The 12,502-nt window shown below is 37.2% G+C and overlaps 1 protein-coding gene across 3 annotated transcripts in view; it reads left to right on the top strand.

The window, feature by feature from the left end:
* The first annotated feature begins 2,103 nt into the window (after positions 1-2,103).
* The window catches only part of rbpms.S (RNA binding protein with multiple splicing S homeolog), a 129,502-nt gene continuing 119,103 nt past the window's right edge, over positions 2,104-12,502 (top strand). For 2 of the 3 annotated variants that reach the window (XM_041579727.1, XM_018243477.2), the window contains exon 1: positions 2,104-2,486. In XM_041579727.1, the coding sequence (XP_041435661.1) occupies positions 2,424-2,486 (63 nt within the window). In that variant the 5' untranslated portion in view covers positions 2,104-2,423. The remainder of the gene's footprint in view (positions 2,487-12,502) is intronic. The other variant, XM_018243478.2, reaches the window with a different exon arrangement.

Genomic DNA, 12,502 nt, shown 5'->3' on the forward strand with positions numbered 1-12,502 from the left:
AACATTTGTAGCATAGTAGAAATGAGCTTCTCAAATTTTTTGTAAGTTTTCTAATTATTCGACTTTTTGTTTAGCAGCTCTCCCCGCTTGGAATGTCACCAGCTTCTAGTTGCTAGGGGTTTGAAAGAGAGATTGGAAGATGAGTAGGAGAGACCCTCCTAGAAAACTAAAGACTAAAAATTAACAATGGCAATAACATTGTAGCCTTACAGAGCAAAGTGTTTTGACTGCTCAGAGACCCGCTTTTGCTGGAAAAAAGCAGTAGAAGGCAAATAATTACAAAAATGTAAAGTTGAACCTTTAGAAGAAAATGTAACTCTATAACACGTTAAACGTTAACTAATAGGTAAATTAATCCTTCAATAAAACCAGTATCTCCACTACACAATTTTTCCTGCTGCATACTTGGCTCTTAGCACTACAGTAATGATGTATTTTCATACAGAAGGACTGACAAAACTACTGACTGGAAATGTTAGCAGAAAGTTCAAAGTTCACTCTCCATTGTCTGCCCAATCAGCAAACAGGACAAAAGAAAGATTTGGATTGGATGGTTAAGGCTAGGGCCAGAAAGGGCTGAAAACAGTCTGCTGAAATCCACAGGCCGATTTCAGCCCACGACCACTAGCAGAATCTCCTTCACTCTTCACCTCTGGAAGCCTTGTGTCAGCTCCAGCATGAACACATGCATCTCAGCTCAAAATGTAAAGTCTCGTGTTTCTTCACCAAAATCCATTGCATGTGTTTATGCTGGAGCCGACACACAGCTTCCCGAAACACGCTGAAGCTATCTGTTGGTGGCGGAAATCCGGATTTCAGGCCCGTTTGGCCCTAGCCTAAAGCTGGCCATAGACGCAAAGATAAATTTACACGAAATGAAGGTTTTACGATATTTGGACAGTGTGTTGATCATCCCTACATTTTTTGTGCCACAGGTTAGAAAGTTTCTGTCTGATAACATCTCTGCATGTATTGCCTATCTGACGATATCAAGGGGTGACTACTATTTGTCAAACATAACTTTCGCTATCTGTCAATTCATGGCCAGAACATCGTCTGATTTGTTCTTTTCACTACTTTATTTAATCTGAATGGTTAGCGGTAGGTTGGAAGATTGCAAAGGACTATCGTTCATCAAAATTATAAATCTGCGCACCAGCAAATGTCTAGAGGGGAAAAGACATCAGAAGAATTGCCACATGCCATTATCTGTCTGCCAGCTCCAAGGAGAGCGATGACAGAAGAGCTTGGTGGACCACAGGAAATCTTCATTATCCACAATGAGGACCAATGTTTTGAAATCATATCCCCTGTTACTAACATTGGTTAGGTTTACACTTGGAAAAATGTGGAAGAAGACATTTTCCAGAGGTCAGAATGTGAATATGAAGGGACTGGTATTTTAAGGAGATGTGCTGCCAAAGGTAGTTTAGATTTCTCACAGGGGACAAATCACCTTTTCTGCCATTACCCTATTTCACATGATCCAATCTGAATGTTAGTGAAGGAACTGGTATTTTCAGGATATTTGGCATCAGTGGTAGCACATAGTTCCCACTGTCAATACATCTCCTTGCCTGTCACTGCCCTATAGCTGCCTCTTTCCTGTGAGATGTAACAGCAACAACAAGATTAAATGCAATAAGGGCGCACCAACATTGCTAGTTCCTAAAATTGTGTATTATGTTTATGCGCCTTTGTGTTAAAATACGGGAAACGTGTTAAGATCCGCGGTTATAAGGTGAAATAATAGTAACTATGTAAGTCTGCGCCCAGAACATGCAGGTACGTTTGCACTGTAATATATTCTATCACCACAAGCGCCGAACACACAGTCTGCTTATCAGTCTCTTTCCGCCCCACTCTCTGTTTCTCTCACTCTACTGCCTGTTTTCTGTCGGTATTTCACCCTTTGACCTTGTCTTGTCAATTTCTGAAGACGCTTTCAAGCATGGAGAGTTTTCAAATAAGAAATTGTACCCGATACAAATTTTCTCTCTCACCAGCCCTCCTTGCTTTCTAAACAGAGCAGCTCCCCACCCACAAACTGGGAGTTTTGTACTCCAGGCTCTGAAGTTGCTTTAAGCCCTTCCCCTTCAGAAAGCAAAGGCTGCTCCTAACCCTAATCACCAGCAGTCACTCGCAATCCCCCTTTCCTCTCTCACCCCCTTGCTTTCTTTTCTTATCACTCGTCCAAACCACAGACTTCCTCATCTTACTTTTCAGAACGTAATCTAAAAAGAACAAGAGCTTTGTTACAATATTTGGATCTTTATGAAATGCTTTTCATTAAACTAACCAGTAACCTGACTGCTTAAAATTAACTTCCAGTCTGTCTCCAGCATTTCCCAGTATAAGGAGTGCAGCCAAAGTCTGCACTGTACAAACTGACATTTACACAAGCCTTTGCTCAGGAGACCACAATGAACAGCAACATAGCAGAAAAGGAGTGCTCTCAGGATGAGATCAACCTCCCAGAAGAAGAGGTAGGTGGCTCTAAAACATTGAAAATATTTTACACATTATTCCCAGCCCTATAACTCCATAAACTTGTTACATACAATAATTTCATCTATATAGTTTGTTATAGGGAAATACATTGTGAATATGTTTCTTGAAAATAAATTAATCTGCATAGCAACAGATAATTCAGTATATGTGTTTGTGCATTTATGGATGTTACATGTTATATGAAATAAAAACAGGTTTATTGTTTAGGTCCATATGTATTTTATTAATTTGTATAATGTTGTTTTATACATGCACATTTATACCTTGTTAACACGGTCTGGGTGTGAAAATATGTAATGTGGTACCAATCCGTGGGCTCATTATTTTAGTGAGTGTGCGACTCTGGCTGTAGTTACATTATATGCAGTAAGATTTCTTTCTGGGGATTTGACAGAATCTACATGCAGCAATTTTGGTCGGACTCTGAACCCAGCAGTCAGTCAGTTGCATCTTAAGGAGTGATGAACATATGATTACCTTGTGACAGATTTCATTTTTATGGAAATAGTTTGCATTCATCAGAAGATGCAATCAAACGCATACAGAAGAGGACCACTTTCTATAGTGTGAATAAGTCTATGTGAGACATGGTATAATTTTATTGGGAAAAACACCAACTTAAAGATTCTGATTTGTAGATCAGAACAGTTGCTTAGTTCTGAGCCGTCTGCTTCAGCTTGTGATTAAAAGGATGATTTGTACAACTGTCGTTGCGTGAATGAAGCACAAATGTGTTCATAAATTGTTCGATTAATCCTAGATGTCGTGCGTTGATTTACTGTATATTCTGGGATTTTACACACAACATAGGAAGTTGGTGAGTTATGAGTAGCTCTCATTGCTGTGTATTTTCAGAAACGATACAAAATGGTGCTTGTGTTACTATTAGTTTACACTGTTTACACTGTTGTCCTGAAGGAACACGTTTCACTTTACCATCTGTGCAACTGCTTGCATGCTTACAAAATTATCATTATTGTACAATATTGCCATGAATGAACAATCTGTGTGTTCCTTGATGTGTGTTATATATAGTGTTTAGGCTACTCAGGAAGCAGAGCATGGTTACACCATGACCCTCGCTCTGAGCTTGGCCCTCACATTATTGTGCGGAGGAAGGGAATGGCATTTTCAAACGACACCTCTCTCGCTGCAAAAAAAAAGCCAGGACAATGGATTCCAGAGGTTCTTAACCAATAATACATTTTATTAAACACAAAGATAAAAACATAGTATTACTATGAGATACCCTTTAGTGGTCCAGATTCCCCCCCCCCTCAGTTTAAACCTCAGGGAGAAATTCTAGCCTGAGTCACTTTCAAAATTGTGGTCCCGCCACTTTCAGCCAGGATATCATCTTTGAAATATACATCGCCAATCTATGTTGGGGCTCACTGCTGCTTTACTAGAGTGTACTATTACAGATAATAAACCTATCATTGTCTATATACCTTGATTACAGGGTCCACATTCCCAGATTGTTCATTTAGAGAACTCTTCTTTACTGGGGCCTTGTTTTCCCAGGCTCCTCAGCAGCCATCCACAGTGTTCAGAAGGTGAAGGTCATAGAGGAAGAGTCACTATATTTAACACGAACAGAAAGCAGTAATAACCTTTCTTGTCCAATAGGGACAATCTGTCCCACCCACATGACTAGGTTACAGGTGCCCGGACTTTTCAAATAGAGGGAAATCGGACTAGTAGGGTTTCCCAAACCAGTAAGGGATTCAACCCTATCAGTCCCTAATGAAATAGAAGGGTCTTTTTCTTTTTCTTTTATGTTACTACTTTTTTAACTCAAGTTCAGGGCCCAGGATAGCTGCCCATATTTTACATACATACCACACTTTTTGTTGCAAATACATCACTACTAGTGTTTTCATATTCACATTTTTTTGGTTTAACTGAATTGCATGCTAGTATGAAGATCATCTATTAAAATAGAATTGTAGGAGCAGCTGCATTTTCCACTGATCAGGAAGTGGAACATACAAAAAACATCTGCTTCCTTAATAGCATTGTTTTGTCCTTGGAAATACTGTAGCTGAATTCAGGTATACTTGCAGTGCCATGGTAGAATGACTGAAATGTTTCATTTTAATGTTTGCAAAATACTGTGCAAAATATGTACAGGTATTCAGGTTTAAAATTATTTGTAAACCTGATCCAGAAAGTTCCAGAGTACAGGAAGGCCAACTCCTATCGAGTTCATTTTAAACAAATAATGTTAATCTATTTTTAACTAATTCCGGATAGTAGATCCCAACACATGTGTGTGTGTGTCTATGTTTGTAAGGGTGTCTTTGCGTCTCTGTGTATAGACACATACAGGTATAGGATGGATCTATTATCTGGAATGCTTGGGACCTGGGGTTTGCCAGATAAGGGAAATTTTTATGTAGTTTGCATTTCCATTTCTTGAAATAAACCCAGTAGAATTGCCCCCCCCCAATGAATTCACACAGCTTAGTTAGGATCAATTTATATTAAAGCCATACACAACAGGAAAAAAAATTAGAATTCTGTAATTCAGCTCTTTATAAATAAAGGGTTTCTAGATAAGGGATCCCATACCAGTATATATACATTTATGCATATATCATATAATATTATATTTGGAATTTCAATTGCATACCTGTAGTTCTTTTCAGTTGGATGCTTTCAATGAGACTTTGGAGTCTTGCCAAAGTAATTTTTTAAATTTGTGAAGCCCGTTCCTAAGCACGTTATATACATTTTTGGCTGATATGTGCTCTTTCTGGAATACTGATAATCAGTCATTGCATTAGTATGCTAACTTTCTTCCCTTAGTAATCAGATGTCTGGGCCAGCATTCCACAGGCATAGCACATCCCATGTGACGCTACAGCAAACTTCTGCTTCACTACAGCAACTTCTGCTTCGTGTTTTCAGCTATGAGGCATTATGTGGTCTATGGCTTGTTTATTCACCTTTTTTTCCACAACAAAACTACGATGTTCCTGTGTTGTGATTCGGATTTTCACAGATAATTTAAAAATAGTATGGTGCTGTTTATTTGGTTTAGTAATTGTCCTGGTTGTATAAGTTTATTTGCTTCTCTGTATCTTTGTTCAACACCTAGGGGCACATTTACTTAGCTCGAGTGAAGGATTAGAATAAAAAATACTTCGAATTTCAAAGTATTTTTTTGGCTACTTCGACCATTGAGTTGGCTACTTCGACCTTCAACTACGACTTTGAATCAAACAATTCGAACTATTCGATCATTCGATAGTCGACGTACTGTCTCTTTAGAAAAAACTTCGACCACCTACTTCGCCACCTAAAACCTACCGAGCATCAATATTAGCCTATGGGGAAGGTCCCCATAGGCTTTTTAGCCAATTGGGGATCGAAGGAAAATCGTTCGATCGATAGATTTAATCGTTTGATCAAATGATTTTTCCTTTGGTCGTTCGATTGCAGGAAATGCGGTAAATCCATTCGACTTCGATATTCGAAGTCGAAGGATTTTACTTCGACGGTCGAATATCGAGGGTTATTTAAACCTCGATATACGACCCATAGTAAATGTGCCCCAAAGTGTGTAAAGAACAGATAAATGCTGTATTCAGTAAATTTTGTTGCAAATAACTCTACAAATAACAGTAAGGAGACGCAGTGCCATATAACATTCTTTAAAGGAAAACTATACCCCCCAAACAATGTAGGTCTCTATAAAAAGATATTGCATAAAACAGCTCATATGTAAAATCCTGCTTCATGTAAATAAACCATTTTCATAATAATATTCTTTTCTAGTAGTATTCGCCATTGGGTAATCATAAATAGAAAATTGCCATTTTAAAAAAATAAGGGCCGCCCCCTGGGATCGTAGGATTCACTGTACTCACAAACATACCAACAAACCATACATGTTAGGTCACATGAGCCAATTAACAGACAGAGTTGTGTCTTTTGCTTCCACACTTCTTCCTGTTACGGTTAGAGTTGAAGTATTTCTCAGAGATCTGAGACAGCACGAAATGGTGGCTCAAGGCAAGAGATGTAAAACGGCAAGATTTACTTATATATATATATATAAATATATATTCCAGTTTGGTAAGATTCTTTAATATGCCACTTAATATGAAATGAACTGTTGCTTAAGTGTTTATTTTGAGGGTATAGTTTTCCTTTAAGGCCACAATTAACACCAGGCCTTCATTCTGAAGGCCCTGCTCAGCCTCTGGATCATGGATGGATCTGCAAACTGTGGCTGTTGTTGACTATATCTTCTAATTTGTAAGTTTTAAACTGTGAAAGCTTTCTTATTATATAATTTTTCATTTATTTAATTTAATGTAGGATTGCTTAGGCAATCTGCTCGTGCATACAGTATGTATGATATAAATACTAACAATCACAAAAGGGTTTGTAGCTTAGTCACAGTACTTTGTGGCATAATGCCTGTGATTTATAAGGCACAGTGCAATGAAAAGAAACAGCAGAGCTCTGCATTTTCCCTTCATCTTCCTTAGCTGAATTTATAACCACATTATGTATAAGGCTGGAACTACACAATGCATCTTGTTGGGAGGAAACGGATGCGACGGATGTAACGAAAGAAGACGCATCATTTAGTTCCAGCCTAATTCTAAACTGTTGCATAAGCATAGTCAGGAGAAAATACAGTTAATAGCGATGAGCTTAATTTTTCGCCAAGTTTGCTGCAAAAATGACACCCATAGATTCTATTGGGTGAACAAATGTGTTGCGTGTCAAAAAAAAGTTGTCGCCCATAGACTTTCAGCGAATTTTTGCGGTTTTGAAAATTTTCAGCAAAGCAAAAGGGGTCAGATTCGCCCATCACTAACAGTTAAGAGAGTATAGTGTAAGAGGAACCCCAGGTTGCTGGGGGTGTCAATGTGTTGCCCTGTGAATCATTAGCACCCAGACCAGTGTTCCTTTTAGGAAAAAAATGTACAAGCCCAGAAAAATACTAACACTGCACCACCATCTTACTTACATTTTACATTAGACATGAACACAGACAGTAGACTTAATTCTTTGTATTTTACTCTCCTGTGCATGTAAATCTGAAGAGGGACACCTGGGAAAGTTAAAAGGATTCTGTCACAGGGAAAACATGTTTTTTTTTCAAAACACATCAGTTAATGCTGCTAGTGCTGTTCCAGCAGAATTCTGCCCGCGAATCAGTTTTTCAGAAAATCAAACACATTTTTTTATATTTAATTTTGAAATTTGATGTGGGGCTAGACATGTAAATTTCCCAGGTGCCCTCAGCCATGTGACTAGTGCTCTGATAAACTTTAGTCACTCTTTACTGCTGCACTTCAAATTGGTGTGGTATCAACCCACTGCCTTTCTCCCCCAGCAGCCTATTTACAGTACGGGACAACAGCATTGCTAGAATTGCTCCCATATCCCACCTAGCGGTAGATATTAGAATAGCACTTAATAGTAAAAATCCAGTTCATACTTCAACTCCTCCAGCTACATTGAGTAGGAGAATCAATAATTTATCTGAAAGCAGTTCCATTGTGGAGTGCTGATTCTTTCTGAAAGCACAGGATCAGGCATAATGACCTGAGATGGCTTCCTACATATCAATATTTCAGCTAAAAAAATACATTTGTTTATTCGGGAATAAAATGTTTTATGGCAGAGTGACTTATTTATATGTATATAGTGTAATTTAGAAATAAAAACAATACCATCAAAATCATGACAGAATCCCTTTAATTAAAATCGCACCCCCCCCAGGATAGTGATTTTTTTAAAATAAAATGAGCATGGGAAAAACTCTAAAAGACAAGGAAACCCTGTTATGCACACCAAGCGAATCAGTGTTTCCTTGTCCTTTAAATAAGATGTAAATTAGCTGGGAGAAGTAGTAGGCTTCATATACAGGAAAGCATTTTTACAATACTATATGCAAACATATGCTGAAAAAATTAACTTTTCAGTTATCCTGAAGATGAAACCTATCTTTGTTATAGCAGAACAGCTCAGCACTGACAGGCATTATTTTTCATTTATTTTCTGCAAATCCAGTTTAATGTAATGACCTTTTGCCTTTACTGTTGTAAATATTTTTACAAGGGTCCATAAAATATAATGCAAAAGGAATGCCAGATGAGAAAGCTTTGTCAAGATAGAAAGAGACTTTAAATACCCTAAAAAGCTAATAAAGTCTTAAGAAAGCTTCCCCACACTGTACATCTATAGATCATGCATAGTTTATGATTTTTTTTAAAATAGGAAATAATGGTTTATTGACTGTATTATAACATGATTACGTAGAAATAATAGATTCATCTACTTAAACCTACTGCTGAAAATTTAAAATACAGATTTCATCTACAGATCTAATAGGAATAGGAAGATTAGGTAGATAGACCCCCTGTCTGCTTAAACCATCCATGAAATAATATCCATTATGTAATTTTTTAATCCTTTAATTCTTCTGATAATGGTCTATGACATATTTTTATCTGATTTATCAAGCTTACACCAAGAAAATAACCGATTTTATCACCTTACCATATTAAATTGATGATAAGCTACTTTTTAAAAAGAAAAAAACAGTTGTAAAATTCACTTTTTAAAATAAAAATAAAGTAACACACAACTACAACTTTTTCATATTGTTTGTACAAAAGCCAGCGTCAAAAACACTTAAAAACCTCTAAAACGACAAATCAAAGAAACATTGTGTATTGGTTGCCTAGCAACGTCATTTAAGCGTTCCTTGTGCACTCACCCGGTTTCTCCCTGATGAAAATTCCATAAGGAACTGAAACGTTGGATTAATAAACCCATTTATTTTGATATATTATTGCCTGGTTAATAATGGAGTGCTGCGGTTGCTTGCCCTTCCACTGCAACTGGTAATTTTAATAAGACATTATCATGGCTTTGAGTTTTTGCTTGATTTTAAGTTAATAATTTTCAAGCACAAGTTCCAGACTTCTTGAAGGACGATATGTACACACTAGAACACAAAAGCACTCATTTATGATGGCTCTGCTAAGGTGCTAGGTACTAATATGGGGGTAGAATTGCTTCCTTTAAAATGCCACACATAATGCATTGTGCTTACTTTTACTAGTGTTGTGCCTAAGTTCCTTGGTTTCTCCTGCTTTGGTGCATGAGTTGCTAAACGCAATGCATGGTAGCACAAGGTAGCACTTTGTCCAATTATACTGGGGTTCTGGGAAGAATTATTGAATTATGGCTTAAAAACATTGCAAATTGTGTACATTTTTTTACACTTTGTATTCCTTTAGTAACTGAGCTCTAAAATGTCAAATTATTGTCACAATAAAATATACAACTAGCAGTATCTATTATTTATTAGTGCTTCCAGAATTATATATTATATAATGCAGGGCTAGTCTTTTGTTTCAATCCAAATGTAATCTACAGGATCTTTCAACTCCAATTGAACTCTATGTTCTTTTCTTCTTAAATCCTTGAATTAATACATTAGCCCTTGGCAATAAACATTCCCCATTAGTGGCTTGTGTTGAGCAAACAGTGCTGCTAAGTTAACCACAAATAAAATTAATTCATAGTTGCCAAATATGCTCCATCTGCTTCTTTCAAATGTCTTGTCATAAAATAGAAGTACTGGTTGATGCCCATATAGATCCACTCAAGCATCATATCCCATCAGAAAATACAGAGGTGGCATCAAACAGAGGTCTTAGGGGCAGATTTACTAGGCTCGAGTGAAGAATTCGAATGAAAAAAAATTCAAATTTCAAAGTATTTTTTTGGGTACTTTGACCATCGAATTGGTCAAATTCAATCAAATTTGATCAAATCGAATGATTCAAATGATTCGAAGTAAAAATTGTTCGACTATTGGACCATTCGATAGTCGAAGTACTGTCTCTTTAAAAAATACTTCGACTTCATACTTCGCCATTTTAAACCTACCGAGGTTCAATGTCAGCCTATGGGGACATTCCCCAGCACTTTTCTAAGTTTTTTGTGGTCGAATAAAAATCCTTTGTTCGTTTCAAAGGATTTTATCGTTCGATCGAACGATTTTTATTCGACCACAAAAAACTTAGTTCGATCAAAGCTTTTGCGGTAAATCCTTCGAATTTGATATTTGAATTTGAAGGATTTTACTTCGAGGGTTGAATTTGAGGGTTTTTTAACCCTCGAAATTCGACCCTTGATAAATCTGCCCCTTAGTGTATCCCCATAGTAATTACCACTAACAGAAGAGGTGGATGGGCTGTCATTAGACTAACCCCAGACTTAGGCAAAACACCACATCATGCAAAACCTAAACCCTTATAGGCTTTGTTAAGGGATTATTGATTAACCAGGGCCCCATACACCCATTGAAAACCATGCAAAGAGACTGCAAAGCTGGCAGTTCACACCTTAAGGAAAACCAACAAATAGGCACTTGAAAAAAATACTAAACACAAAATTAGGGGTTACCCTAAACAAGTGAAAAGTGAATAGCACCAACAATAAAATGAAATAAACAAATCAATACTGTATACATAATTGGATGAGGTATGAAAAAATATGGCCTTATTGCAAAGTATTCTAAACAAAACAGCCCAAAGGTTCATTCATTCAGACCCCTTGGGGTCAAAGTGTCCAATTCGTAAATCCAGTATGATTCCCTGCATAATAAGGTATTGTCCCTATTGCCACCTCTAGCCAAAGATGGCTGATGACCTATAGCCATGCATTTCAGGTAGATTATGGCCATTAGAAAGGAAATGTGGAGCCACAGGTTGTATGGCTTGACCCTCTCTAAGGGCTTTTCTAATAGCCGACCGATGGTTACTGATCCGCTCCCTAAGTGTAGTAACTGTCTTACCTATGTAATATAAGCCATATGGCCAAGTAATAATATATATCATGTACTTCCCACACAGTATGACACACGCCTGGATGGTCCCGGAGGTCATCAGTGGGTGGGGCACTGGTTGCCAAGCAACAGTTTTGGCGCCTTTTTGGTTCTATAAAATTTTTGTCTATTCACTGCACTGTTTTCCTTGAGAAAGGTTCCTGTGTGGACAGAAACTTCAGATTATTAAACCTATTCTTTTTTTAATACAATTGCTTTGGTTGTGCAAATCCTGCAAGTGCCATCACTTCAGAAAAGCTTATTATTATTTTTTGCAAGAGCACCCAGATCTCTTACTAGTTGAAGGTGAAGGTGTGCAGCCGATCCATGCTTTCTTTATATATATATATATATATATATATATATATATATATATATATATATATATATATATATATAGTATAGTCTCTTTTTGGCAGTTTATTGTCTCTTGCAGAAAAAATAAACAAAACAAACAATTCAAAATAAAATCCTTGCCACTTAATGGGCTTCTAACTAATACAGGTCAGTTTTCCTAACTAACCAGGAGAAGGCCTACCGCCTGTCTCCCCAAAACAAAGAACATACAGGAAGATATAAAATCCCAAACCTTTTGGTGATTTCAATCCCTCTCACACAGGCAGCTTTCCTGTGTCTTTTCCCCAGCCAGGAACTCTCCACTCTGGCTTGAGCTGCTTTTTTTAATTAACCACCTGAAATACATCAGTACAACTCATAACACCCGGGCTGGACTAGCAGTCCCGGAACCACTCTGTTAGGAACCTGGGGCATAAATAAGCTCCATCCTGGACTTTCCCAGGTATCCTAGTAGTGACCTCACCACAATATATATATATATATATATATATATATATATATCTTGGCGATTCCAGTGGTGCCAGATTAAATAACTTGTATAGTAGAAAGGAGGATCGGCACTCATTGTAGTTGTATTGAAAAAATATAGTTTTATTTTTCAAACAAGTTATATGTGTATATATATATATATATATATATATATATATATATATATATATAAAATTTCGTAACAGACAGCACCTCATCCCAGACAAGCCATGCTGTGGCTGCCCCTGTGCACGGATATAATTAGTGTATAGTCCAATCAAGAAAAACCAGCACCAA

This window comes from Xenopus laevis, chromosome 1S (assembly GCF_017654675.1).
Source record: "Xenopus laevis strain J_2021 chromosome 1S, Xenopus_laevis_v10.1, whole genome shotgun sequence".
NCBI classification, from domain to species: Eukaryota; Metazoa; Chordata; class Amphibia; order Anura; family Pipidae; genus Xenopus; species Xenopus laevis.